The sequence below is a fragment of the Idiotropiscis lumnitzeri genome, chromosome 5 (genome assembly GCF_059441095.1).
Source record: "Idiotropiscis lumnitzeri isolate Australia: NSW breed Sydney's pygmy pipehorse chromosome 5, RoL_Ilum_1.0, whole genome shotgun sequence".
NCBI classification, from domain to species: Eukaryota; Metazoa; Chordata; class Actinopteri; order Syngnathiformes; family Syngnathidae; genus Idiotropiscis; species Idiotropiscis lumnitzeri.
The window spans coordinates 16,605,221-16,633,071 of NC_142395.1; the positions used below are offsets into that span (position 1 = coordinate 16,605,221).

General features: G+C 38.9%; 1 protein-coding gene across 2 annotated transcripts; it reads left to right on the forward strand.

The window, feature by feature from the left end:
• Window positions 1-1,651: 1,651 nt before the first annotated feature.
• LOC148337069 (synaptosomal-associated protein 25-A-like) lies at window positions 1,652-27,743 on the forward strand. 2 transcript variants are annotated; one of them, XM_088295407.1, is made up of 8 exons: window positions 1,652-1,790; window positions 14,613-14,720; window positions 16,169-16,210; window positions 18,850-18,898; window positions 22,864-22,981; window positions 26,477-26,596; window positions 26,759-26,903; window positions 27,002-27,743. In XM_088295407.1, exons 2-8 carry the CDS (start codon window positions 14,649-14,651, stop codon window positions 27,068-27,070), a joined length of 615 nt encoding a protein of 204 aa, XP_088151533.1. In that variant the 5' UTR covers window positions 1,652-1,790; window positions 14,613-14,648; the 3' UTR covers window positions 27,071-27,743. The 2 variants fall into 2 exon arrangements, with proteins under 2 accessions (XP_088151533.1, XP_088151532.1); XM_088295406.1 differs by lacking the exon at window positions 22,864-22,981 and adding an exon at window positions 23,197-23,314.
• Window positions 27,744-27,851: the final 108 nt, after the last annotated feature.

Sequence of the window (27,851 nt, forward strand, 5' to 3'; positions counted from 1 at the left end):
GCAAATAGGGTGCATCCGCATTTAGCTGTTATGCTGCACGTAAATGAAAAAAGCTGTTAACAGACTTGAAGTTAACCCTGAGTGTGAATGCTTGTCAATCCAGGTAAAAACAAAATGCATTTTATCCTAAATATGATTAAGTTCTTATAGAGCATTTATTAAATACAGTTTTCCAAAATCGTACTCTTAGGCTGTACATTATTTTCGTTATTTAAGTAAAGGTCTTTTGATCTCTCCACCTGGCTTTGAAATGTCTCAGGTTATTGTTCTTTTTTTCAAAATATTTTAAACTTGCATTTAAATGTATTATGCCATTAAATGTTTTTTAAATGTGAAGCACATTGAGTTCACTTGTGTGTGAAATGTGCTATATCACTAAAGCTGCCTTGCGTTACGTAAGCTTCATTCTCGTCTGTCACAGACATTTTTTCTTCCATCCCTCCTGACCTGCCATCCTGTTTTTATTCTCCCTTCTGCTTTTTAGTTTACATCCTTCATTTGCTTAAAAATAATTTTCTACCTTCTGTCTTTCCTTACAGAACACCTACTTATTTCTGGCATATTTTTCTTCCTAACCTTTGTGTCTTCATTCCTTTCTTTTTTCCTCTCTGCCTTCTTTTCAACATTTATTTAGTCTTCTTTTTTACTTTCTTTGCTACCTTTATTCATTCCTGTTGTATCTTCTTTCCTTACCACATTGATTCCACCTGAGACCTGCTTCTTTTCCTCTTTCCTTTCTTCCCTTCTTCCTTTCCTTTATCTTCCATCCATCAGACATGCTTTTTTAATCATTTTGTTGAAAACTTGTTTCTTTCTCCCCTCAGACCCACTTCTTTCCAGGCATATTGTCTTTCTGGCCTTTCTTACCTTACTCCTATCTCACTTTCATTTCATCATGATTTATTCTTTCTTTCCTTCCCTTAATACTGACTTGTTTGGTACTCCTTTCCTTCTTTTCCTTTCTCACATGTTTTTTTTATTATGAATCCTTCCTTCCTCTGTTTCAAACTACCGTACTACTGACATTAAATTGTCTGAAACCTACAGAAATACTGCTAAATATAAATTGTGGTAGTGCTACAATTCAGTTTTATTGTTTTAGTTTTAATTCATTTTATTTTCACCTTCGATTTTTAGATAATTAAATGTGATAAACGTAAAAATATATGTTCGTATCACATACTATTAATTCCCATTTTTAGCTCCTGTCACCACGTTTGGATGCATATGTTAAAAAAAATCGGTTTATGGGTGGGTTTAATCCGTGATTTGTGACGTCAGAGGGCGCGGCCATTTTGTCACCGACGCTCGCGTTCTCGGGCAGGAAGCTGGGTGAGTAAATCGACAAAATAAGAGTGTGGGAAAGGCTCGTATTTATACAAAAAATGGCACAGCTGCTCAACAGAAATGAAATTTGTAGCGAAAGGTGCTTGGATACTGTATTACTACTGTATTATTTAACAGCAATCACGTTTCGGAAAGATGACACAGAATATTGATAAATATGGGGATCCTACTGCCGTGTTTAATTTAAAAGCGCTAAAAATGCCATTAAATAAAATTAAATTAGCCCATTGTTTCAATACAATGTGGGAGGACTCAAAGGTGACAATTTAAGATTTTAAGTGACTCCCTCCATCTTATTTTGTAGAACGCCGAACCACTAGCCTAGTGTCCGGCCACCACTTGACGGCGACGAGCACGCGTACATGACCATTGCGCGCGCGCAGAACACTGTGAGCGCTATCGTGGCACGTTGAAGGAAAGACGCGAGGAAGAAACCTGCTCAGGTTGGTCTTTGTTTCTTCTTCTTTTCGTCTTTTTAACCTTCTCTCTTTTTACGGTTTCCCCAACGTGGTAATTTTCTTCTTCTACGCTTTCAAGACGACCACTTTGATTTTGCTTCGGAACGAATGGTGTGTCTTATTACACACGTCGTGGATCTAATGATATCTTTATTCTATTGCTCGTGTTTGCTTGTAGTTTATTGCCGAGTTGTGGCGCCCGTGAGGAGCGTTTCAGTACCAAGGACAGCTCCGAGTCTGACTCTCAACGAGGATTAGGCACCAGACGCAAATAGCCGAATATTGCGCATAGTAAACGCCCTCCACTCCTAAAAATGTTTAAAATGCCCTGCATTAATACGTCAAACCCTAAAAATACCAAAAGGTATGAGATGAATTGAAAAAAAAACATCAACACTTTATACAATAACTAACAGTAATGAAAAAAAAACATTTTGGAGAGGTGAAATAAAAATTAAAAAACGTAAATAATGTCTTTGCACAAGTGTGCAAATTCTCTTCTAACTGTGGACGTGGCTGTGTTCACAATTTGCCATCACAATTGAACATATGTTAAATTGGAGTCAGCACTCATCTGTCACCATTTAAGTGCCTCTGATTAACCCCAAATGAAGTTCGGATGTGCTAGTACAGTGGCAGCTCTAGACCAATTTTAGAAGGGCACGTTTAGCCTGCTACTAGTTAAAGTAGGTTAATCTAAACACAGCACAAAATCATCATACCAAGCCTACAAAGGTAGACTGTTAGGTTTTTCATATACAGGCTTGCCAAACATTTTGGTTTTCCTCTTCATTGCTTTTGGTATAGTTTAAAATGAAGAGAATAACGGGCATTGAGTCCTATTTTAGCACCATAAAGTTGAACAACAATGAGGCAGACATTGAAACCGAACCAGACAATGGTCTTTAGAGATCTGAAGGAGAAGCAGGTTTCTCATAGCCAGAGAGAGAGCGAGAGAGAGAGAATGAGAGCAAGAGAGGAATTAGGAGGTACTGGTTTTCAAAGAGAAGACACAGTGTCGGAGAGAGAGATAGTTGTACATCCTGAGAGTGAGATACAAGCAGTGTGTGAGCCACAGACAGAATATACAGGTATGTGCATCCACATGAACTGGATATTTTTCTAGCTCGATCTGTTACTGCCTCTCCTCACGTGATTGCTCGTAACTTCTAGCTTGTGGCATATGTAAACAAAACTTGACTTTCAGTGGTGCAACGCAATAAAACATCCTGTGGGGGAAGCATGTGCATATTTTAATTTTGAAGGCCAAACACTGTCGACTAGAAGAGAGAGTTACGCTGATGTTTCCCCGAGTATTGCCAAGTCATTAATGTTATCAATAAAAACTTGCATTGTAAAATACGCCTTGCCATCTGTCGAACCGTTTACACAACATACGGCAGATCAACTGCAATGTTGAGTCACATGCATTTGTTCATCTGCTTTGTGACACTCTTTTAATATTCACAATATTGTATTATTTGTGCTCAGGGCTGGGGTGAGAATAGGGGCTTCGTTTGAAAGCGCCAATGATCCTAAGAACCTCCAATGTTCGAATAGACTTTCCCTGACGTTCGTTTGCTTTCTAGCAAAAGCAAGAAGGTTTTGTGGTAACTAACTGCTATTTTTAAGTGGTCATAGTCACCTCCTTCTTGACTAAGGTCTCAGTTCCAGCTGAAGAAAAACAATCCCAGAGTGTGATGCTGCCGCAACCATGCTTCACTGTAGGAGTGGTGTTTGTTGTGTGATGAGCAGTTTTGTGGTTGCACAAACGTACTTTTGGAATTATGGCCAAAATCTTTGACCTTGGTTTCATCGCACCGGAACACATTTGCACAGGCATTTCGAGGATTTCAAGAATCTTTTTAAAGTAACAGTTTTGTCTGTCCTGCAGACGTATGAACGAGATGGGAGATTGTTGTCACATATTCTAAACAGCCAATACTTGCCAGAATTTCCTGCATTCCTTTAATGTTTCTGTCGGCCTCTAGCCAAAACCTACTATCACGCCTAAACTTTATTTGGGAATTCAAATATTGAAAAGCGTTTTCTAACTCACGTTTAATGATTTGAAATGTGATTGGCTAATACTTAACACAGCCAGGCTCCCAGTTATATTGTAAAAGGATGTGCAACTTTATCCTAATTCTTTATTTTACTTCCCCATTTTAGCAGATATCCTTTTTTTGTTTAATTGATTTTTTCCAGGTTATAGGTCACGTTAATGGTTAAAGTTTTGAAGTTTTAGCTTGACCTCATATTTCTATCACAAAAACCTGGCATTTCCACAAGGGTGTGTAGACTTTTTGTACCCACTGTACGTCTTTCTGTACCCTTGGCAGAGTCAAATAGCTCAGAGGGCCGTCTTCCTAAGCAGATCAGCACGTGTGTGCTTGTTTGTGTGTGTGTGTATGTGTGCACATGCACGCGTGCACAGGAATAAAGATGCGTCCCAATCGAGCTTCTGAACGCGGAATGTTTTGTTCTTCCCTTCCTCAATATTTAATCAATACATCAATACTTTATTGATATAGAAACGTTCATAATTGAAATTTGTGCATATATTTGAATATGTGCTATATATTGTACATATTTACTGAATGCGTTTAAATGAGTGAGTTAGCGTCATGTACACGGCAGCATGTTGACAAGTGTCAATTTGTGTGCGTGTGCATGTGTGTGTGCGCATGTATAAGCCATATTTAGTCACCTCAAGTGGGTGTTTGAAATGGAGCCCGCATGCCTCAGTATGAGGCGGTGGTAACACGTATTTTTCCCTCATTGTTATTTTTGGTGTTGAGGCTTTGGAAAATTCCAAGTACTGTATGTCAAGAGTGTGTCCTATATATATGGAAGGACTCTGAAAGCCAATGTGAAAGAAAAAGGGAACACATGTATGGAAGAAGAGAAAGTGGTCTGTGACTTATGTAAGTGTGTGTGGGGGGGGTGGCTGTGTGTGTGTGGGTGTGGGTGTGTGTGTGTGTGTGTGTATTAATCCAGTGGGTTTTTATCCTCAGTGAATGGGACAGTGGGGCTTTGCAGTGATTATCCCCTGCAGGCAGGCAGGCATGCATGCAGGCCTCCCCTGATGATTGCTTGGAGTCTGCTGCCATCTTTCCCCCATCCGACGTCTTCCTTTCTCCGCATTCCCAAACATTCCCACATTTCAGACATAACGTGTTGGAACACTTGTCTTCATTTATGCAGGAAACCAGAGGCGGGCAATGTATGACCCTTGGGCCCTAGGCGACTGCTTTAATCCGGTCCAACAAGCATTCACATTATTAAAAATGGTGTTATATTTTTCACAATATTCAGTATTTGTCCGCCTTCCAATTGTGAAGTAAAATGTACAGTCATGTAATGTCACAGTTAGGTGCAATTGCTGTATGTTCTCAGTATTTTTCCAATCACCTCGCTATTGGGCCCACCCTGCCTGTCGACCACGCCCACCTTATTCACCACTCGGCTCAGCTGGGCACTCAGGTGCTCCTTATTAGCAATCAGCCATTATTTAAGCCTCTCCTGCTCCTTTGCTCTTTGCCTGATTGGTCTTTTTCTCTGATGCAAGACTTGTCAGCATTCTGCTTTGGATTTTTCTCCTGCTGTCGTAGTTCCTAATCATGACCTCAGTTCTTCCTTGGCACTCCCTGCTTTTTGTTTGCCTGTCCCCGAGGCTGCTTGGTGTTGTGCTGCAATGACATTGCAGGATGACTTTTCTCAGTGGTGCTGTCAAGTCATTACCGGTGTATCGCGTTTGGTTTCGACTCTTACCTGTTACAAATGCAGCCACTGAAAAAGAAAAACAAGCATATCTTTTTCATTTTTAATTTAAGAAAAATAGCACAGTACTGTTGAAAAAATACAAAACAAGTGAAGAAAATCTAAGGGAATAATCTGATTTAATAAAGTAAAATTACAGTACTATAACTTTTCTTTTGCTGCATGTGTGTCTGTAAGTGGTGTGGTCTAATGAGTGACATAATAAATGCTGAAAGCAGCTCTTTGAGAGTGTTGCTCTCCTTGCTCACATGTGAGGGCATTACTCTACTTTTTATTTTTATTTTTTTCCACTTCACTTCAGCGCTGGTGTAACTCAAGCTTGCTTGTGACTTAATTTTTCGGGATTTTGGCACAGAAAATAAAGAAAAATATCCAGCAATAGCAAATGTATTTATTTTTTTAATAACTGGTCTGCAATTGTCTGGGACCAGTCACATCTTCTCAACGCCACAACGTTCATGAAAATGAGCACCAAATAAAATTAATGGATGGGTGGATAAATAATCGTATTTAAATTACTTGTAAATGATAACTTAAACATGAGCATGCATTATTCATTTTTTATTTACATTTATTATTCAGTTTCCTTATATAAATACAATAAATTAAGAATGAATAATTAAATTATGAATTAGCATTAATTACTGTTTAGTTTTTTTACATAAAACACTCAAGTATTACTAAAATTAACAATTTTATAGAGTTTTATTGAAATGTTTAAGTATTAGAATTCAATAAATTATAAATAAAGAAATAAAAAATTGCATAAATTATCCAATTCAATCCATTGACATAAACTTGGAAAATTATAGGAAAATCAACACTATATCGAAACAGTTAATTAGAAGTTAATCAAATTAATTTGAATAAAATTTAAACAATGGGTATAAATGATTTCTTTTTTTTTTCAAAGTGAAAAAATTGTTTTACTTATTTGGTTAATCATTTCTAATTAAATGAATGATAAACAATACAATTTAAAAATGAGCATGAATTGATTTAGTAATAAAATGAACTGTTTTGCACACGCTACAAAAGTAATCATGAATAAAACATTTTAAATGTTTTAGTAAAGAATTGGTTGATTATAAGTAATTGTAAATACAACCTTTGAATTAAATAAGATTTTACAGTTTTCGTTTACATCGTCAACTATTTTTTTCCCCCACATGTCCATTTTAAAACCCAAATATAACTGTTGAGCTCAAAGGTTTACCCACCCCTCATATAAATGACACCAGCTACCTTTTTTCCTTTTTTTTTCTCCCCTCATCTCTCTACGCATCCTTCTGGGCCTGCCGTTGCCATTATGTAAGCGAAAAAGAAACACAGACTATTCAATCTGCGCCTCATCTTTCCTTCAGCAGTAGTAAAAAAACAAAATATGCGTACACTGCGGTGACGTTTGTCGACACAAATAGCCCCAAAAGTCATATTTTTAGGCACGCCACTGTGACAGCAGATTTCTCTCTGCGGGCGACTCCTTCTCCTCTCCACAGGCTCGCGTTAATGTGCTGCCGCCATCTTGAAACTTCATCCATTTTACGACTGAAACTCGACTGCCTCACAGTTCTGAGGAGCTGGATTTGATGGGCCTTCCAGTGCGGATGTGCTTGCGTGGCTTTTTTTTCCACCCACCTAAAAGGATATCTCTGAGATCAATTGGATGACTCTAATTTATGCAAATGTGCGGGCGAAAATATGCACCCTGCAAATGGCTGGGAACCAGTCCAGGGTGGACCCTGCCCCGCCTCTCAAGCCCAAAGTCCGATGGAATAGTCTTTAACTCACCCCAATGAGGAAAAGTGTTACACAAAATGGATGAGTGGATAATTAATTAGAATAACAACACAATAATAGCATTATGCGATTGGCTGACAGTCAGTTCAGGTTTTACCCCGCCTACTTCCCGAAGCAAGCTGGGTGAACGACTGGTTAGAACGATGGCCTCACAGTTCAGAGGTGCAGGGTTCGATTCTGGCTCCTGCTTCCTGTGTGGAATTTGCATGTTGTCCCCGTGCCTGCTTGGTTTTTTTCTGGGTACTCCGGTTTCCTCCCACATTCCTAAAACATGTATGGCAGCTTGATTGAACACTCTGAATTGCCCCTAGCTGTGTTTGCGAGCTTGGAAGGTTGTTTGTCTGTGTATGCCCTGCGGTTGGCAGGCAAAGTCCAGGGTGTACCCCACCTACTGCCCGAAGACATCTGGGATAGGCCACGACCCTTGTGAGTAGACGTGGCTTGGATAATGGATGGATGGATGTTATTAATATGACTGGCCAAAATGGAAGAGTCTCGTGGTCGTCTATATAAAATCTCAGTCTGAGAATAGGCTGACAAAAAACTCTAGAACTTAAATGTCTTTAAATGTGAGCTCGTTTGAGAGGATAGTTTTCCCAGACCTCTTTTCAAAGTCTTCTGATGTTCTACTTAAAACAACACATTTGAGTAAGCCTGGTTTGTTAAAAATGGATCATCAGTAGGGACTGCAACTGTGTCAGACTGCCGACATCAAAGTGTGCAGAGCCAGTGTTTGAAAAGAAATCACTCGTTTAGCAGATAGCTGCTAGTTACTAGCCCCTAAAACTAACAACAGAGGCACCTTAACTTATTCGCTGCCATTGACGGATTTAGTCGAATTCCTAAGCATTTGTTTTTAATCGAGGTACTCAAATTACTCCTTGACTTGTATCACCACTTTCAAGTTACTATTTTTCTTTTCATCAGCATAATCCCCCAGTATTACTCAGAAGTGAATTATCCTACACTCATGCTAAGACTGCAGAACAAACTAACGGAACACTTCCGATAGTATGAAGTCTCGAGGATGTGATGTGTGCCAGCCATTACCTGAATGATTTATTTACAAATAAAAACGCACAGTTATTAAAGTATTCCGGCTGTTCTCGTATCATTCAATTTGGTATCCTACCTTATATCGGACCTTAAATATCGCTGGTGTTAGTAGCTAGCAGCGAGCTGCTCTCCCGGTGATCGATGGCTAATGATGGGCAAGCTGCAACTGTGCAAAAAAAAAAAAAAAAGTTGGGTAAATTTCAAAATTTCAGGCAACACCAATGTTTGAATAGCCGCTGAGGGAAAAAAAAATAAGAAAAAGACATGATTGTTTGCTGTTTGGTGAGCTTTTGCACCACGGTTTGAGCATGAGCACGACATTACATAGAGGTGAATTTAGAGGAGTATTTTGGAATATTCCGCACCACTTCGTGCCTTGATTAATCTTTGTGTACGCACCGTGTGTGTGTGGGTGTGTGGGGGGGTGTGGGCGTGTGTGTGTGTGTGTGTTTCTTAACATTGAGGCACAGAGTGGCCAAGTAGAAGGAGTCAGCATGTGGATAGTTTATTTTTTTTTCTTGGGCTCCAGGCTGCCATGATGCTCTCTGGCCTGCTTACATCCTGGCATGCATGTGTGCTTCCTGTTTATAGGTCAGCATGCAGTGGCAACACGCACCCACACCCACGCACACACGTTGTGTGTGTGTGTGTACGGCATGTCTGTGTGTGCTATTTATTTTTTCCTTTGTCTAACAGAGTGGATTTAAAATAAATAAATAAAATGCATGTTCTTGTCGCTGCAAGGAAAATGATCAAGACTGTGCTTCATAAATACAATTTAGAAATGAGTTTGGAGTCAAACAAAATAGAATTTGTTTGAAACATTAAACATAACAGATATAGTCGCCTCCAAAAGTATTGGAACAGTAAAGTCAACTCCTTTGTTTTTGTTCTATTGTGAATACATTTGCATATGGGCCAAAACCTCAGAAGCCCATCTTTTATTTATTACTCAGGATGAAGCCCCTTTTGTTTGAGGCCACCCACTTTTCATGTGAACTAACCCTTAAATGCAATAACGTCATCAAGCCGTCAACCCATTCGTGTCGCCCGACTGCTTTCTTCATTTGAAGTGCTTTTTCCTGGATTTTACTGTAGCCTCTTTCAGTTCTTGTTTGCTACTTGGGCTTTCTCCCTCCCATCTTGTCTTCAAGAGGTGAAATACATGTTCTATTGGGTGAAGGTCCGGTGATTGACTTGGTCAGACCTTCCACTTTTTCCCTCTGATGAAGTGTGCTTCTCTTGATTTGTTTGGATAGGTTTTCATGTAAAATGACCGAGAAATGGTTCTAGAGACTTCATAATTCATTCTGCTGCCACCGTCATGAGTTACAGCCATGTTCAAGCCATGTACATATTTAAACTGCCACAATAACGACAATTTTAAACCAGAGTCTCATTCAGTATACCAAAGTTAACCTACATTAATATATATTGAAGCCCCAGCCCTCCAGCTAGACCAATCACATGGCTGACTGGTGCTTCAAACTAATTAATTTTACTAATCCAGAGCAGGGTTCTTAATGGGTCCCCAAGCATCGTGGCTGACTGGGCAAAACATGTTCTACTGAGATAATCAAAGAGGTGCTATGAGTCAGCTATTACAGGATTTTAGCCGTGATATTTATTGCCAGATTATATTGGCACAAGCGGACTTTTCTTCATCTCTTATTTCTTTGTTTCTTGACTTGACGCTACGTTGTTGGTACACTTTCTCAGTTTCAAACATACATATTAGTTGATTTCAGTCAAGGCCGTAGAGTCACACACATAGTCACATGGGCTAGTCAGAGCCGCCTCATTTGGATAGGCGGCCAAGAAAGTATAAGGAGGGTGAACCATTTTGGACGGATTAGACCATCTTCCGCAATCTCACAAGAAAAGACGCCAGGGCCATGTATCGATCTTTCTGGCGTCCGTTAAATGGTCTTCCAATAAATGTCAGTAGGTACAATAAAGTTGTGTATCCACCTGCTGCCATTAATAGAGCAGAAGAATCATCATTTTTCATTTTCTGTTAGCTCAGTTTCAGAAAACAGGCGAGCTGTGATTGGTCGTTATCTGAGTTCTGAGCAACTGTGATGTCATTTTCAGTTAACAGTGACAAAATGGCCGCCCCCTGAGATGGCTAAGAACAGGTGGATTCTGCTACTTAACTTATATTTCACAAACGGAATTGTAATCAGAATGCGGTGTTTGGACTTGTGAAGGCGCATAGAACATAGGATTGAAAGTAATATTTTTGGGTTGACTTCCCCTTTAAATAAACTTGCCAGACTATTGAGAGGGAATTGTTAATTTTAAGATTAATTCAACATTTATTAGTCCGTTTTTTGATCAAATCCCTTTTCCCCAAACACATTTTTAAAAATGTCTTAATATTTCCTAAACTGACGAACTCCAAATTGTGACTGGATTTCCATACTTGAAAACACAAATCTCTGCTTCCTCCATTGTTATTTATATTCTATATTATACAGTTTTTTTTTTTGCTGTGTGTCTTTATCTAGCAATGTGGTCTCCGCCTGTATTTTCTTATCAGTTAATTATTCCTTTTGGTCCACATACACGCATGAGCTAATGAACACTATGACTCTATTAATTGTGTCTCATGTCAACGTTGCCCTGTGATCTGTCAGAGCGGATCTCTTTCTTGCATGCCAGAGAAGTGCATCGCACTTGAGTACCAATCTCTTTGAGAACCACTGTGCTCGCCGACGTACCAGAATTTCAGTGTCAAGTTGGAATCATGCTCAAAACTGAGCGCTTACGTTGTGCGCGTGTGTGCGTGTGTGTGTGTGGAAGACAAAGGGAGAAAATGGCGTTGGAGGAGAGAGTGTAGCGCGAGAGTAAATCCTCTTTTCCTCGCTCTGACTTTAATCCTCCTGAGCCTGGCAGCCGCTGTCCGTCAGAGCCGCTGATCGGGCGGGGGTGGGCGATGTCAGCGCCTTGACTTGATGTCTGAGATGACGACCAGGTGGCTGACCCTTGCCATTAAAGTCATTTAAAATTAAGCCCACTTGTTTTATTACCTTGTACTGCATTCATTCATGGCGCCCCCGTTATGTGGCCGATTTTTAATTGTTTTGAAGTCTGACTTTAGCGTTGCGCATCTTCAGTGTCAAAACACGTTTTGCCGCAGTATTCCGGGCAGCACTGAGGTCTACTTGAAGACCTGATTAGGAGCAAGAAGAAGAGGCCCCAACTTCTGTGAGCTAAGGATGTAATGATAACGGCAATATTGTGATATTAAAATTGCCACGATATTATTGTCACAATTTGAAAAGCAGCACATCTGTACCCTCTGGTGGTTATTTCATTAGTGCAGTTTCAATTGAATTAGGCACGTTTTGGCCGCCTACGTTTAAGACCCCCGCAAAACGTTTGCGTTCCTCCTCAAATTGACTTGATTCACAACGTGTGCGTGCATTAGCAGATAAGTGCCTCAATAATAAGTTCTATTGTTATCATCAACCAATCACAGTATTGAAAACTACATAGACCATGATGCTTTTCGTCGCTGCGCCAATAGGAGCACAAGACAATCAAATGACGGGCCAATACGATTTCTTTGTCACTGCTGTTACATTAAAAAAAGTAAATATTGTGCTTTTTTTCCCCTTTTCAATATGTGTTTTTTTTTTTACAGTATCGTAAGCTTTTTTTGTATAGCTAACATATATACTGATATAACTGATATAAATATCGTATTGTGAGGTTCATATCTTGATAATCGTGACATTTGGATATCGTTACATTCCTACTGTGAGCTCCAGTGATAGTCCTTGTCCTTACAGAGCAGAGAAAATGCAGTAAATAGTTCCGTTTGATGGTTTGTACTAACCTAATTTCCTTGAGCCTGTCTATGGTATTTTACATTAAATCTTAGCATTAAGATCGAACATTTGTCTGTTTAAATACAATATTTAATTCTCATTTGGCGTATGAATCAGTTTTAGAGTCAACGCAAAGTAAAAAGTAAACTTACAGCAAATTTTACAGTCAACTTAAAATAAAAAGAACTGTGCGAGAGGGTGATTGAGAAATGGTCTCTGGTTTGATTGCGTTAAAGCGTGTTTGAGGGCTATGTCACATTGTTTTTGTTTTTTATCTATATATTTCACAGATTTGGACTTCAAACATTGAATAATCAATAACATAAACATTTAAGTGTTGTTTTATTGTCATTTGAGCGCATCGAATTGCTTTTTTTGTTTTTCTTGATTGTTTTCCCTGATTTTGTTTCTTGATTGTTTTTAATAGTGAAACGCTGATGCTGAATACGTAAAATTCTAATTGCTGAGTTTTTTTTTTATTACATTTAATGAAATTATGTCAGTTGTATATTCCTTGTCAAAATAAAAAAATGATTTTTATTAGTAAATTATTCTGTCTAAATATCATTTGAATGAAATTGTTAACGTGTCTTTATTAGAAAATGCGTAAATTGTATGGTGGTTTACTTTTGGATAAGAACCATTTTTTTTACATAATTTATTGGCTTTGAAACCCTTTTTAAATTAAATAATTTAAATTTGAACTATTTACACGTGTATGTAGTAAATTTTACTAAGTACTACTTTGGGTGATAAATAATATTTTTAAATATGTCATTAACATTTTTTATTATAATGCTACTAAATTAACTTAAATTGCGTAGGTACCACTTTGGCTGAGAAGGTGTCAATTTAGTTGTCATGATCAAACCAAATTGAATTAATGAGTAATAAGCAATAACCAATTTTGTCATAATTCCATTTGAAATTTTTCAATGTAATCAAGCAAATCAATCACGTCTAGTAATTTGTCATTTTTGCACAAGTTTTGGACATTTTTTGCAAGGCAGCGTGCACAGCGTTCTCAAACTTAAGCAATAGCCCATCATAGAAATGTATTTCCGCTATGTATTAATTATAAATAGTAGAAGAAAGACCTCATCAACTGCACATCAGTTGCCCATTTTAAGGGGTGACACCGCAGATTTCCATTTTTAAAATGTTGGACGGCGACGAGGTGGCGACACCGGAGGAAATTGGAAAAAAGAAGCCTCTGACAGACGGGAAGCTGTCCCACTGCTGTAATATAAACACAAAATCAATAATAAGCTGGCGGGCGGAAGGACGGATATCTCCCCAGGAACTGAAAAGACACTTGCCGCTCACTCGATTAGGGGTACCAAATCAACATATGTTGTTATATTTGACCTCTCTTGCATTATTTTCATGGGGGGGAAATGTAGAATGTGGACATAAATATTTTAGAGTGCAAAAAAGCGGGTGCTGAATTATTAAGGAGGAGGAGACGGGCGCAGGATGCAGATACATCATCACAGACCACTCAATGTGTGACCTCATACTTTCCTTATAACTTAAACAGTGGCTAGATTCAAACATTAAAGTATGAGTGGAAAATGGTCACAGAAAAATGCCTAATCTGCAAGACCAAAACTTTTATGTATAAAAAATCTGATATTGCGCATTGCAATACAGATTTTTATCCTATATTATAATTTGTTTCTTGTTTATCAAAAAAATCATGGGAAGAGGACCTTGAAAAAAATAATTGCATATTAGATCACAATCGCTATATTGAGGGGAGAAAAATCATAATGACATTATTTTTCAAAATCATGTCTCAGTCGTACATAGTTATAGTTGCAGTAACCTACCATAGAATTCCTGTACAGAAAATTAAATTTCCACATACCACAAACCGTGTTAAGGCGTCATAAAATATAATTTGCGCACTTGAGACAAACTAGTTCATGTCTTCAAATGTGATTGTGGATGGATGAATGGAGTGAGCTCCTTCTCTTGGTCCTGTGGTTGTGAGAGTGAAATGTGAATGTTAGCACACATCAGCCAGTCAGGCATGCTGCTGTAAAGTGTAAATAATGCAACACTTGGGTTGCACAGTAGCCACTGCAGTTACTCAACTACAGAGAGTGTCAGGCATTTAATGCGGCAGGGTGGAGCACCCATTAGCAAATATCTTATTTTCCTCTTTCTGGTTGTTATTGAAATGTTAAATTGCATTTTTCTAGACTCAATGCCAACTTAACAGATGCCTCGTCTGCTACAATATCTTATTCTTTCAGCGATAGCTTTACAGATGCCAGTCATGCTCGCCGATACACGTTCTGACCATCTTGTATTTCTTTTTTTCTAGTTACGTTCTCGTTGAGTTCACGGTTCAACACCCACCATGGCGGACGAAGCGGACATGCGCAACGAGCTGGCCGACCTGCAAACTCGCGCCGACCAGATAGCCGACGAGGTAAAATGCTCGCACTGGGATTACTTGGTCCTCTTAATGAGCGAAGAGGAGCTCAGAATAACAGAGCGGCTCAAATGAGCTCATTAAATATTCATTGGCACATCATACAGAACCAGGGAGACTTAGAGAAGGCTATTGGATGGATGCAATGATAAAGATGCAAGGATGGATCGATAGGAGGATACAAAGGATGCCTTGATTTGTGGAGGATTGCTAATTGGAATAATGCATGGTTGGAATTGTACAGATGGATGAGTAGATGTAAATATGAAAGCATGGATGATGGATGGAACCAATTTATGGCTAAATTGAGGGATGGATGTGTAATAGTCGACGATTAGATGGATGAATTGATGGTTGTATGTTTGGATGTGTTTATTGATACTGGGTGAGTCTAAAGATGGATGGATGAATTATTCATTAATAATTGAAGACGACTGGACAAATGAAACATAAATGGATGGTTGGATAAATGGATGAATGATGTACTGATGGATGATGGGTGCATAGATGGACCAGTGGATGTGTTGAGTGATTTTGAGTTTGATGGAAATGATGACTGGAAAGATGAAGGGATGGATTTATCAATACTGGATGAATCTAAAGATGGATGGATGGATGGATGAATAGATGAATGATACAACAATGAATAAATGAATGAGGGATTCATGCAAAAATGGATGATGGATGGATGGATGGATGGGTGGGTGGATGGATGAATGATGTACTGTTAGACGGACGAGTGGGTGTGTTGATGAGTGTTTGATGTAAGAATGGTTGATGACTGTAAAGATGCAGGGTTAAGATCTGGATGAATCGAAAGATGGATGGATGGATGGATGGATGAATTATGTTTTAATGATTGATGATGACTGGACAAATGGAAGATGGTTGGTGTATGGATGGATGGATGGATAATGAATGAGCAAATGAAAGATGGATGGATAAATGAATAGATGAATTATACAGCAATGAATGATTGAATGAGTGAATAATGCAAAGATGGATGGATGGACGGACAGACAGATGAATGGGAACGATGAAGGAAGCAAAAAATAGATATTTTATGAATCTAAAGATGGATGAATGAATGATGGCTTTACCTTGCTAGCTACTAAAAGTGGATGGATGGATGCTGCATTTATAGATGGATGATGGAAAGATGGACAGACAGATGCTGAATGTGGTTAATGGATGGATGGACAGATAGATGGATTAATTTCATAGCTGATGGGTGGCTGGAAAGATGACACGATGAATGGTTTCTTGGAGGGAATTGTGAACAAATGTGAGGAGACAAAAGTAACTTGAACGGGAGATGAAGAATTTGGTGAATTAAGGTGAAGAAATGATAAGATGAATAACAACAATAATTAATGTCCTGATAAGTGTATTCATGTATTCTATGCTAATGTTGTCATGTTGTTGTTGTTGTTGCTATGTTGCAGTCTCTGGAGAGCACTCGCCGCATGCTGGCTCTGGTGGAGGAGGTGAGTTCACTGACCCTCGTACATCCCAGCATCTTCCACCTCAACGTTCAAGAAAAAGTCATTCTCAAGCTGTGCTGCGATTCAAATCAAGCGCACCCTGATGAGCTTCCACTTTTAGACTAAACTTGTCATCTCTTTTGTAGTCGTCGTCTTTTTGTGAGGTGTTTAAAAATAGCCCAGCGTGCATAATGTCCTCCTTTAATAAGACAGCAGCAGCTGGCCTTATGCGAGCTCATCGGGCGTCATTTGCATAAGCCGGGCTGGCAGCAGCTCAGCGGCTGCGGGGGATCGGCTCGAGGACTGAGGGGGCGCGTGTTCGAGACCGGCTAAACACAGCAAACGAGCACACAACTTGCCGGGTACACTCGTGTCTTTGAGCAATGGAATGGACACCATTGCACAAACATCCTACTCCGTCTGTGGTGTTAGTTAGTTAGTTAGTTTGTTAGTTAGTTAGTTAGGTGCAGGATTGTTAGACAAAAGAGTTAGTTCCGAGGATATTCGCTGTGTTGGTTGGTCAGTTAGTTATTCAATTGGTAATCTACTCAATTTGTTAGATGATAGTTAATAAAGAACAGTTAACTAATTAGTCAGTGGTTGTGTTAGATAATTAGGTAGTTAATTGGATTTGTGATTGATTTACACATTAGACACATTACTAACTTACTAGTTGGTTAGTTTGTCAGTTAGTTGAATAGTTAGTTGGTTATTTGGTCAATTTGTTGGTTGGTTAGGGAAACATTTAATGTTTTGGTGTATTAGGTATTCAATTACTTGGTACTCAATTGTTTGGTTTGTTAGTTATTTGGTAGGTTATTTCGTAGTTTGGTTTGTTCGTTAGTACTCAGTGTGTTGGCTTGTTTCTGGTAAATTACTCTCATGGTTGGTTTGTCAGTTGGTTGGTTCAGTAGTTGACTAGTTACTTAGTTAGCTGGTTGGTCCAGGTTGGTCTAATTACTGAGGTGCTTAATTCATCCTGTTGCAATTACAACCACCAAGCACCAAGAGGCAAGTGGTTTGTTAGTTTATAGTTGCTTATATAGCAGGATAACTTGAAAGCGCATAACCACATTTTTGTGGGTTGGATTACGGTCCACTTGAACTCGGGCCACATGCAGCCGAGGAAACCTTGGTTCAGTTGGTTTGTATGCAACTCTCTGTGACAAGCCTCCAAAGTCCCAGACACAACAAAGGAGGCAAAGAGTATGTTCCTTCTCCTGTTCCGTTCCCCGGTACAAATGCGGTCACACGTGCCCGTACAGGCCACGTGGCCTTAGGAGGCCGAGGGTAAAGATTAGGCTAATTGAATAAGCACGCGACAGGCAGGCCCAGCAGGAAGCACACTCCATGATAAACAGCAGCACTTACATTTACAATGCATGAAGATCATTAGCATCAGTCACTGCTGTGCGACTCTAAAGTAGTCAAAGAGATAGGTTTCATGACATGATCTAATAGCCATGGACATTAAGGTTGTCCGCGCCGCTCTTCTGAATGCTGGCAGGCCGAGAAAGGCTGGCACTGCGAGGTCAGCGTCCTTGGCTCGTGCTAATGCGACCCCGTTTAATTCTTCTAGCACATGACCTTTCATATGCAAGAGATGGCGGAGCGCTAAGAGAGCCTTTCTGCCACAGCGTGACCTCATATATATATATATATATATATATATATATCGTGTGTGTGCCTTGTAGTCTTCCCGAGAAGGTCTCATGACGCTCGGGTGCAGAAGAGTTGATGCGTGACGGCGGAATATCTGTGGGAGGAGCTCACGGGGAGCAGGAAGCTGTTTGGTTGAGCTTAGTGTGTGTTTAATCAAGTGTGTCCTTGTGTGGGTGTGTTAGAGCAACAACACAAATGAGACATGACTGCTTCTTCGTCAACAAAGCTCTAGTACAGGTCCAGTGAACACAACACATAAGCACGCATGAAAACAAAGTAGTTCTGTGGAAAAGGCTGAGTCCAGAAAGTTTAGTCTATCTTCTTGAAAATTCAATGCAGAGGTTCGTGTTAGCTTGCTCATAGTGGAAAATTTCTGCCAAAACGTTCCTTCTTAATTCAGTCTCGAATCCAGGCCAGACTGTTCAGTCAATAAAAATTTAATCGCCAACATTCAGTTTATAAGATTTAGTCCAGCATTTTTTATTGCCATCGAGTTTAGTTCAGGGTTGAATCTCAAAGGCTCAGTCCATACATTTCTTTTGAAAAAGTTATTCCAAAAGATCCGGTGAGGAATTTTTATTCTGGATTGTTTTTTCCAGAAAATTAATTTCAGAAAGGTTAATCCAGAAAATTAATTTTTAAAAGTTTAGTCTCGAAGATCCAGTCCAGAATGTTGAATCAAGATGGTTCAGTCCTGAAAGTTTAGCCCAACATTTCTATACCATAACATGCTTTCTAGAAGCTTTAGTCTTTCAGCTGGTCTGAAACTGTCAATTTTGAGGGAATAGTCCATACGATTCGGTCTGGATGGTTCGGATTGGCCCTGTAGAGACATTTTACATAAATCATTATGTTCAATCTTGAGTCGTTTCCACCTTTTCAACTTTTCTGATTGCAATTCTTCCTCCTCTTCTCTACTTCTTCTTCTGCTTCTTCTTTTTCACCTTCCTCCTCTTGTTCTTCATCTTCTTCCGCAATAGAGTAAAGATGCTGGCATCAGGACTCTGGTGATGCTGGACGAACAGGGAGGTGAGTTACCAATTGAAACGTGCCCAGACGTCCATTCTTGACCTTTTTTTTAATTTTTTTTATTCCTGCCTGCCCCGCTTTTTTCCTGTTGCTGTCGCAAACTCAACTTGAACTGCTCTTTGCTTTTGATAATTCATGCCGAGCCCCTTACGTAGTCGAGAGCAACTATTGTGACAATTTAATTTAATTTACTTATTTTTATGAGCAGCCTGTTCTCATGAAAATTTAGTTGGATTTTATACCGACCAAATTGTCCTTTTTGGCTTACTTTGCTAACTTTATGCTCAATGTTAAGACTAAATGCTTGAGCATTTCACTGTTTATGTCACTTTGTTCGCGTATCCTTCTAAATGCTGCCGAGAACATGTTGCTAAGCAGATGTGGCTAACGTGTTGCACTCTTGCTTTGCTTTGCGGGTATTGAACATAAATCGCGCGAATCTTAATGATGGCATTTTTAAAAAAAATTTTTTTGCATTGACACAAAAGTAATATGACAACTACAGAGTGTTCATGCCCGGGAATAACATATCCTTTTAAAGGCTGCTAATGGTGCTGCTTAATTAAGTCCATCTCTGAAACACTAAATGATGCATAAACTCATACAATAACCTGTCCTTTAAATCAATGTTATGCCCGTGGTTCTTATAATAAGGTATTTTTATTAAATTATTATTCCTAGCAGACTAGTGTGCTCTGGATTGTTTTAAAAGTTTCCAGGATTCTTTAGAATGCTGGCAAATTTGCATTTCAGAAAATAAACAAGATCAGGAATGAATTATCGAATATGAAGAAGAAAATTGAAAAAAATATTTCTAAATATTAAAGTAACTCTTGTTTTGCTAAAGTTTTGCTTCATTTCAAGGTAAAAAAAAAAAATAAAATAAAAAAAAAAATCCCTATTATGAGTGTCACAAAATTTGTATCAGAGAATCTGCTTTTTATTTAAAAGATGTGAGTTTAGCGAATTGCGCCAAATCTAGTCGTTCCACTTTGAAATATATCGGGATGTGTATCGAATTGTCTGAGTGCTCTATCTCTGAACGAATGAAGTTCATTCAAATTTAAAAGGGCAATAGACTCATTGCATCATCCTCTCTCAAACTGAGCCGTACCATATCTCATTTCTATATGGTCTGAAGCTGGTCCTAGAACGTATCCCCTGTGATAAACGAGTTCACAATATAGGAGTCGTTTTTAAAAGAACTCTGAACATCCATACTGTGAGTCAATGACTGTAGTGGAGGTAGGGTAGCCGCTAATGGCTTCCTGTGATTTAGTGTTATGGAAGGGATCTTCTGCAGCAGGCTGATTGACCCTGGCCTCCTGCACTTGACTCTGACATCATGTCCATACACACACACACACACCCGCATACACACGCACACACACGTTTGTGGGCTTCACGTTTTTAACGGTACTGTGGCACTCGTGGTATGAAGGACATTTTGCTTCCCAACGGATCTTAAGGGAATACACAACTGAATTCAGCAAAGAAGTAAAAAAAAAATCGACATTTTTTTTTTTTTTAAAAGGACAACAATGGAGGACTAGCTAAGCCCTTTTGGCACTGTACCGCTTTGGTTGACTTACACGAAGCAAGAGGAGGGGCGGGGGGCGAAAACGGGGACTGACCTCTTGTTTGGTTACCTTCATAGATTCTGACAATGGAAACAAACAATTAGTAAAAAAAAAATCATCAAAATAACCATGAGGTACCATTTCTGACCCTCTCTGAGATCTTGAGTAACAGAAACAGAAAAACTAATTGTAACACGTCCCAGTGTCTCTAAGAGTTTCTTATCCTAGAGGACAACATGTCTCTTTTCTCCTAATGGACATTACAGCTATGGCCATTAAAGAACGAACGTGATCATCTGACCTTGAATTAGTTTTAATAGCCCGGCGCCCAATCGACAGAGTGAGTGGCAGCCACGTCGAAATGTGCCTCAGTTATCCAAGCCATGTGGAGACGGGCATTATTTGATGGAATGTCTGTTCTTCCTTCGCTTCTTGTCTGTGGTGATCAGTATGGGGGGAGCAGATTGAAAAATTCACACCCTGAAAAACGTTTTGTAACATGAAATTTGGTATGCCTGGCTATTATGAGTAGACTCACCAAAAAGTCTCAAAAAGCAGGAAGTTTGTCATTTTGATTCGAAGCCTCCTAAATTGAATCTGTATTTCGGAGCTGGTTTCACGAAGCAACCTGAAATTTGGTATGCATATCTGTCATAAGTGGACCCACGAAAAAATTCCACTAAAGCCATCTCTCTGAAATTTGTCAAAAAAATGAGCCATTTTTACTTAGCATTAAATTTGGTTGACATGTCAGGAGTTAACGTGAAAACCATCTCAGAATCCTGCCCAAATTGACTCGTTAACACTTTTTACCGTCGAAAAGACAAATCAGCCCCTAAAGCAAGTCTCATTTAACAACATGATATTTTTTTTTGTAGGCAAGCCTATTATGGGGACTTTTCACGTGATAGATTTTCCAAACAATTTCTGATTGATCAGTGAAGCTGGTGCTGGCTGGTGGCTAATTTGTGTTAGAGAGCCCTAAAAATATAAGACATTCCTGGACTGCTGTCACAAGATGCAATTGAAATCCAAACTACATCACAAGATGCCAAATCAGGTGAGTTGGAAGGTTACTCCTGCATGGCGATGTTCTTCTTGGCAAGGAACTGTCAGAGGCTCAGAGCAGCCATGAGCTGTCCTTCTGAAACTCTTGCCTCTTCTCGCACACTGAACGAAGCAAACGACGTAGAAAATCATTTGGGTGACGTGCTGTGCTGGTTGATCAGCTGAGCCACACACTGAAGAGAAAAACTTGTAGTTTGGGATTTGAAATGTAATGCTTGTGAAACCAGTCCATTCAATGCACTGGATTTTTGTCCAAATTGGCTGAATTAAAGGAAATATGTCTTACTCACTGTTCTAATTAGGAAATTGTTCTGCATTTAAAAAAACATCACTTGGATGAGCAGTGAAACTAGTGATTGGGGATCTTTTTTTTTTTTAAAGAAACTTTGCAGCACCTTTATTTATTTATTTTTTTATTGTATCTGGACTACCGTCCATTTTCCCGAGGATGCTCAGAGACAGAAGTCAAATAAAATAACCAAAAATAGATGAGTAGATGACCCGTTTCCTGTTGAAAAGAAATACTTAATTCATTTTGAGTCAAATTTCACCATTTGAAAAGTTAAGGTTAAGTTAATATTTGTAGTATAAAAGTAGTTTTAAATGGGAAAAAATATATATTTTTTTAAATCAGGATGGAAAAAGAAAATTTTATTTGAATATTTATTTAAAACAAAATCTAAACATTTTTGAGTCAATCTAAACCTTTTAAATACTAAGAGTTTGTATTATATTTTTAAAAATATCTTTAAAAAAAACAAAACAGTGTCAGAATTTCCCTTTTTTTAAATATATTTACTTAAAGTAGAATGGCAATTGTCGCAGTTTTTTTTTTTTTTCGGTCTTGGCGGAATTGGGGGCGTGTGTCTACGCCTGTGGGGTCTTTCTGGTCATCCCCAGAAATACGACAGGAAATAATATTTTTAAACAATGTTTTGTATTTTTATTTATTAAAAAAAAATATGACTATTGGGTTGGTCTGGTGGGGGGTGCATTGGGTTCTCCTTGAATACAATTTTGAAAAATTAAAAAAATATTCTTAACTGAGTATTTTTTGGGGGGGTGAGAGCGGTCCACACTATCTTGTTGAACAAAATATTCTCAGTCAAATCAGGTGGAGTGGTTGCGTGGTTCACCACTAAAATATCAAATTTTTACCAAGACATATCAACTGGTGAGTTTGGGGGTGTGAGGAGCCCCCTTCAAAAAGTAGAAAGTAGCAGCCACGCGTACGTTAGGCTCGTCTCCCGCTTGGCCTCCCCGCGGCCGCTCCAAGCCGCGTGAATGACAATGCTCTCATGCCTTTGTCCTCACCAGAGCAACTCGATCGCGTGGAGGAGGGCATGAACAAGGTCAACGCAGACCTGAAGGAGGCCGAGAAAGATTTAAAAGATATAGGCCAGTGCTGTGGGCTGATATGCCCGTGTATTAAAAAGTAGGTACCGGCCAGGAGCTGCGCGCTCTTGCCTGTCCAGTGCTGGTGATGTCGCTAGTGATGGTCGTGATAGTGATGTCTGATGTCTCTCTTGTCACAGTCTTCTTTTTTTTTGTCTCTTCTCCTTTGTCATCCCCCCAACCTCCGACCTTCCTCCTCCTCCTTTTTCTTCTTCTTCTCTTTTGCTGGGAAAATGTCAATGTGTTGGTAATCAGAGCAACTGGAGCGCATCGAGGAGGGGATGGACCAGATCAATAAGGACATGAAGGATGCAGAAAAGAATTTGAACAATCTAGGACAGTTCTGTGGTCTGTGTTCATGTCCGTGTAACAAGTAGGTGGTGTGCTTCTGCGGCCTGTTTCGGGTCTGTAGAGCACGATGATGATGATGATGATGATGATGATGCACGGCATGCATGGATTGTGTCGCTTGTACTCAGGAAGATTGTGCCACTTTTCAGCCTGCACTCCTTCACAAATTTATTCCATACATGGAGCAAGAAGCTGCTACTTCAAAGTGAATTGGGCTGGAGTAAATTGCTTGATGAAGGGACATCACGTGCAGTTTTGACCCATACGGTCATCCAGTGTGCTGTTAAATTATGCATTTTTTTAATACAAAATATTTTTTATTTATTTAAAATGAAATCAAAATATGGTTTTGTGTTTGTCCTTTGCAATTTTCTATTATTTATTTATTTATTTATTACTCTTTTTAAGTGAGTCAAAGTTGGATTTTTGAAAACAGCCCCCATTTCCCAATCAAATCCCAAATATTTTTGGGTGATTTTGCCTTCTAAAAATACTTTGTATTTTATCATAATTATTTTAAAATGAGGAAAACTATTTTGAGTCCTATTTTGGTTAAAAACATCTATAAATAATATTTACGTACTCTTGTTACATGAAAAAGTGCATGTGATAATGCCTTGATTTGTTTATTTTTGCAATCTCACTTTAACCTATAAAACCAAAACATCTATGTATAATAAATCTGATATTATAACACAGATGAATGTATTGCATGTGTTTAAAAAAAAAGATATGGGTAGAAGACCTTAAAAAACAAATTTATTAATTTATTAAATCCCAATCCCAATATTGGCAGTGAGGTGATGGCAATTAGATGATTTTTCAAAATCGTTTGGCCGTTCTTCCTCAACCTGGGTCCAATTATTGAGACTTGATGGGTGCAATTTGGGGCTCAGATTGATTTTGTGGGTTAACAGAAACTGAATTGGTACATTCTTCCTCAATTCCACAAAACAAAGAAATAAAAAGTCTTGCTCCTATTAAATATTAACAGGCCTAAAACATGGTGAAATGAAAGTCAGGTTGAAAACATGGTGAAATGTTCCCTTACACTAACCTCCTGTGAAAGCTTGTATGCATGCATAAATAACACAAAACGCCACAACAGCTTTGATTTTTATTTTCATTTTTTTTTTTTTAAGTTTCATTTTTCTTTCCAGCCTTTGACGGCTGCTTGACCTCACACAAGCCCTTCATTGCTCATTGGATGAGAGGTTCTTTTCCTGCAGGTAGCAGCGTCAGCAAGGACCGCGGACCCCCACACCCTTCCTCTCAGAACTCCTTATAACCCAATTACGTCACCCTCCACCCCTCAGATCATGATTTCATCATGCGGGAGTTTGGCCAAACTGCAACGTGGCCAAACACTGGCATGATGTCTTTTGGTCCGCATTGCCTCCAACAGCCAAACTATGGCCCACACTATGGCGCCATGTCTGAGCGTTGATGCCAACCGTGAGCGATCACACTGGCTTCTTGTATTCGTGGCATAAAAGCTATACGCAAAGGATTCTAATTATAAATAATTAAAAGAAAAAAAAAACTAAGCACATGAATATCAAAAGTAATTTGCAAAATGTTTAGATACGTGCCACATATTTAATTATTTTTGTAATACTGCTCACAATTTTTATTAGAGAGCAACAACATGATGTTTTCTAAATATAATTTCTAATTTAATACAGTTTTACGTACCATGTATTGATAAATTAAGCAGTTTTTTTTTTTAAATACAGACCTACTAATACAGCTCATTCAACATTTTTGATTTGCACATTTATGATATTTATAGATACAATATTACTTTGAATATTCAATGTACTGCCAAAAAGAATCTCTCTGTGTTGCATACTGTCTCTCTGTGGCAAAGCACACGCGGTCTCTTACGTAATGCCACAGTTACGTCATGTGCGCAGCCTTGGGTCAAACGCTAGCATCACAACAACATTCTCTGGCGAGCGTGAATTTAAATCACTCTTTTAACCTATTTCGGAGGGTTGGTTGTTTTTTTTTCTTCTTTTTTTTTTAAACCAAGGCTTCTCCCCCATTTTAAATCAGAGAAAAATAAAAATATAAAAAGAATAAAATAAAAAATAAATAAAAAAACTTTTATTAAAATGAGTCAATTATTTACTGCAACAATATGTATTATATTTGTTTGTTATCATTGCTTATTATTATTATTATTATGTATTAATATTATGTATTATTATTACATATTATGTATTTTGGGCAATATTACCCTTTAAAAGGCTGTATATATATATATATATATATATATACAAAATTAAAATTAATTATTGCTTTGATGTTAGCTCTTTATTGTTCATAAATATACATTTATTTTACAAGAATACAAAAATAAAACATTGAAAAAGCAAAATATATTGTCCATAAAGTGAGGCTAGAATACAATAGAATATGTGAAAAGAATTTGGTGTTATTTTTAAGAACAATCAACATCAGTTTGCGACACTCGATGAGAACAACAGTAAATAGTATTCGCTGCATGCTTTAAATGGGGTAAAATAGCGCCATCAGGTGGACAAGTACTAAAACGTGTGTTGCCCACATTGAAACGTTAACGGGAAGCATTGCATTAGTATAGATATGAGATAAAAATGACATTTTCAATTGTTTTCAGTAGTTGCAAAATTAATATTGAACAGGTTTTAATGACCTCACCAGGTGTCCACACTATTTGAATGTGTGTCTACGTGTGTGTGTTTGTTTGTTTTTGCGCATCCAGATGAAATGAAGGGCCTGCTGTCAATCATCACCCACACTGTTTTTATTACGTTTATTTCCCACACTGGATCTAACCACGTGGCTTTCTTTTTATAGACACAGCCGTCCTTTTTTTTTCCCTTTCCCCTCCTTCTTTGTGTTCATCATTTGTGCATCTGTATTTGTTTGTCCTTTTCTCTGTGTGCTTTATTATTGCTATTATTATTATCATTGTTGTTATCATTATTATTATTGATGTGTGTGTGTGGCCCAGATGCCAATTGATCCTGGATCAATTATTGCACAGATTCTACTGTAAACGCATGTGCGTTGCTCCTAGCAAGCCAATTGTTGTTGCTTTTATGCATGTTGTAAAGTATGCCTGTTTAAAAACACACAAACAGTACACGCACTCGAGTGTGACGACAAGTGACGCATGCATGTGTGTGCGGCGTAGGATTAAGGGCGGGGGACAGGCCTGGGGAGCCAACCAGGACGGTGTGGTCAACAGCCAGCCTGGCGCTCGGGTGGTGGATGAGCGCGAGCAGATGGCCATCAGTGGGGGCTTTATTCGCAGGTAAAGAAGCGTGTGCCTGTGTGTACGTGCGTGTGTGTGCGTATTGTTCTTAATTTGCTTTGTAGTATCTAAATGCTAGTAGTAGTGTCAGTGGGTAGACTTTTATCTTGAGTAGTTTTGCATTACAGATTTTCAGAAGTTGTGTGCTTGTGTTTGCTTCAGGGTAACGGATGATGCTCGCGAGAACGAGATGGACGAGAACTTGGAACAGGTGGGCGGCATCATCGGCAACCTGCGTCACATGGCCCTGGACATGGGCCAGGAGATTGACACCCAGAACCGCCAGATCGACCGCATCATGGAGAAGGTGATGCAAGCATTCCGCATTTACTGGCCATTTCGTCAACAGAGAGTGATTGAAATAAAAAATGGAACATTTTCATAAATGTTGCTTCCTTCTTGCAGGCCGACTCCAACAAGACCCGAATCGACGAGGCCAACCAGCGTGCAACAAAGATGTTGGGCAGTGGCTGAACTGCAGCACCGTGTACACCTAAAATACACAAACACACACGCACAGACACAAATACAGCGAAACACATTAACCCCACCCCTGTATCGCCTCTGCAAAATGATGCTTCTGTTGTGATACATGTAGACGTTTGCACATATCAGCACTTCCTTTTATTGTTATGTGTTGGTTCCCCACCCATCACTCTTCCTGTTTTTTATGTAATATATAATAATCAAAAGACTCACCTTGACTGTTATCTGGATCAGGTGATTATATCCGTATGTCCTGTATATGATGAAATGATGATTCCAGTCACTTAAAAGCTGATGCCAGAGATTGTATATACACGCTTTTGTCCTCAGGGAGCTAAATCTGACCAAGTTCCAATCATGCAATCTGGCGTTCTTATCGATTATAAAGAGCTGGGTTCTTTGCCATTTTGCCATTTAGCTTTTAGCACGTTCAGCTCCTCCTCTGCTAGACCATTAATTATTCATTCGCCAGTACAAAAATATCCTCACGTGCTATCTGTACAGCGGCGCGGCCCATATCTCTAACAGTTCCCTCGGCCCTGTCTGCAACATAGTGCCACTCTGTTTGTTTCATCCTTTCCAGACTGTGAGCAATCGCTGCACAAAGAGTTGTACCCCGGGAAAACAAAGCCAATAAAACCTTCAGAACTGTAGAAACAAACTCCCCTTCCTTCATATTTTCTCATGCAAGATTTGATTTTCCTCACAGCATCTTTTACGGTCACGTGAACTCAATTAACATGAAATTAATTCACAAGCGGATTAAATA

Excerpts from the sequence above, each read along its gene's own strand:
- LOC148337069 (XM_088295407.1), top strand. The coding sequence starts at position 14,649 with ATGGCGGACGAAGCGGACATGCGCAACGAGCTGGCCGACCTGCAAACT. Across the intron at positions 18,899-22,863 it reads GATGCTGGACGAACAGGGAG|AGCAACTCGATCGCGTGGAG; the intron begins GTGAGTTACCAA and ends TGTCCTCACCAG. Across the intron at positions 26,597-26,758 it reads AGTGGGGGCTTTATTCGCAG|GGTAACGGATGATGCTCGCG; the intron begins GTAAAGAAGCGT and ends TGTTTGCTTCAG.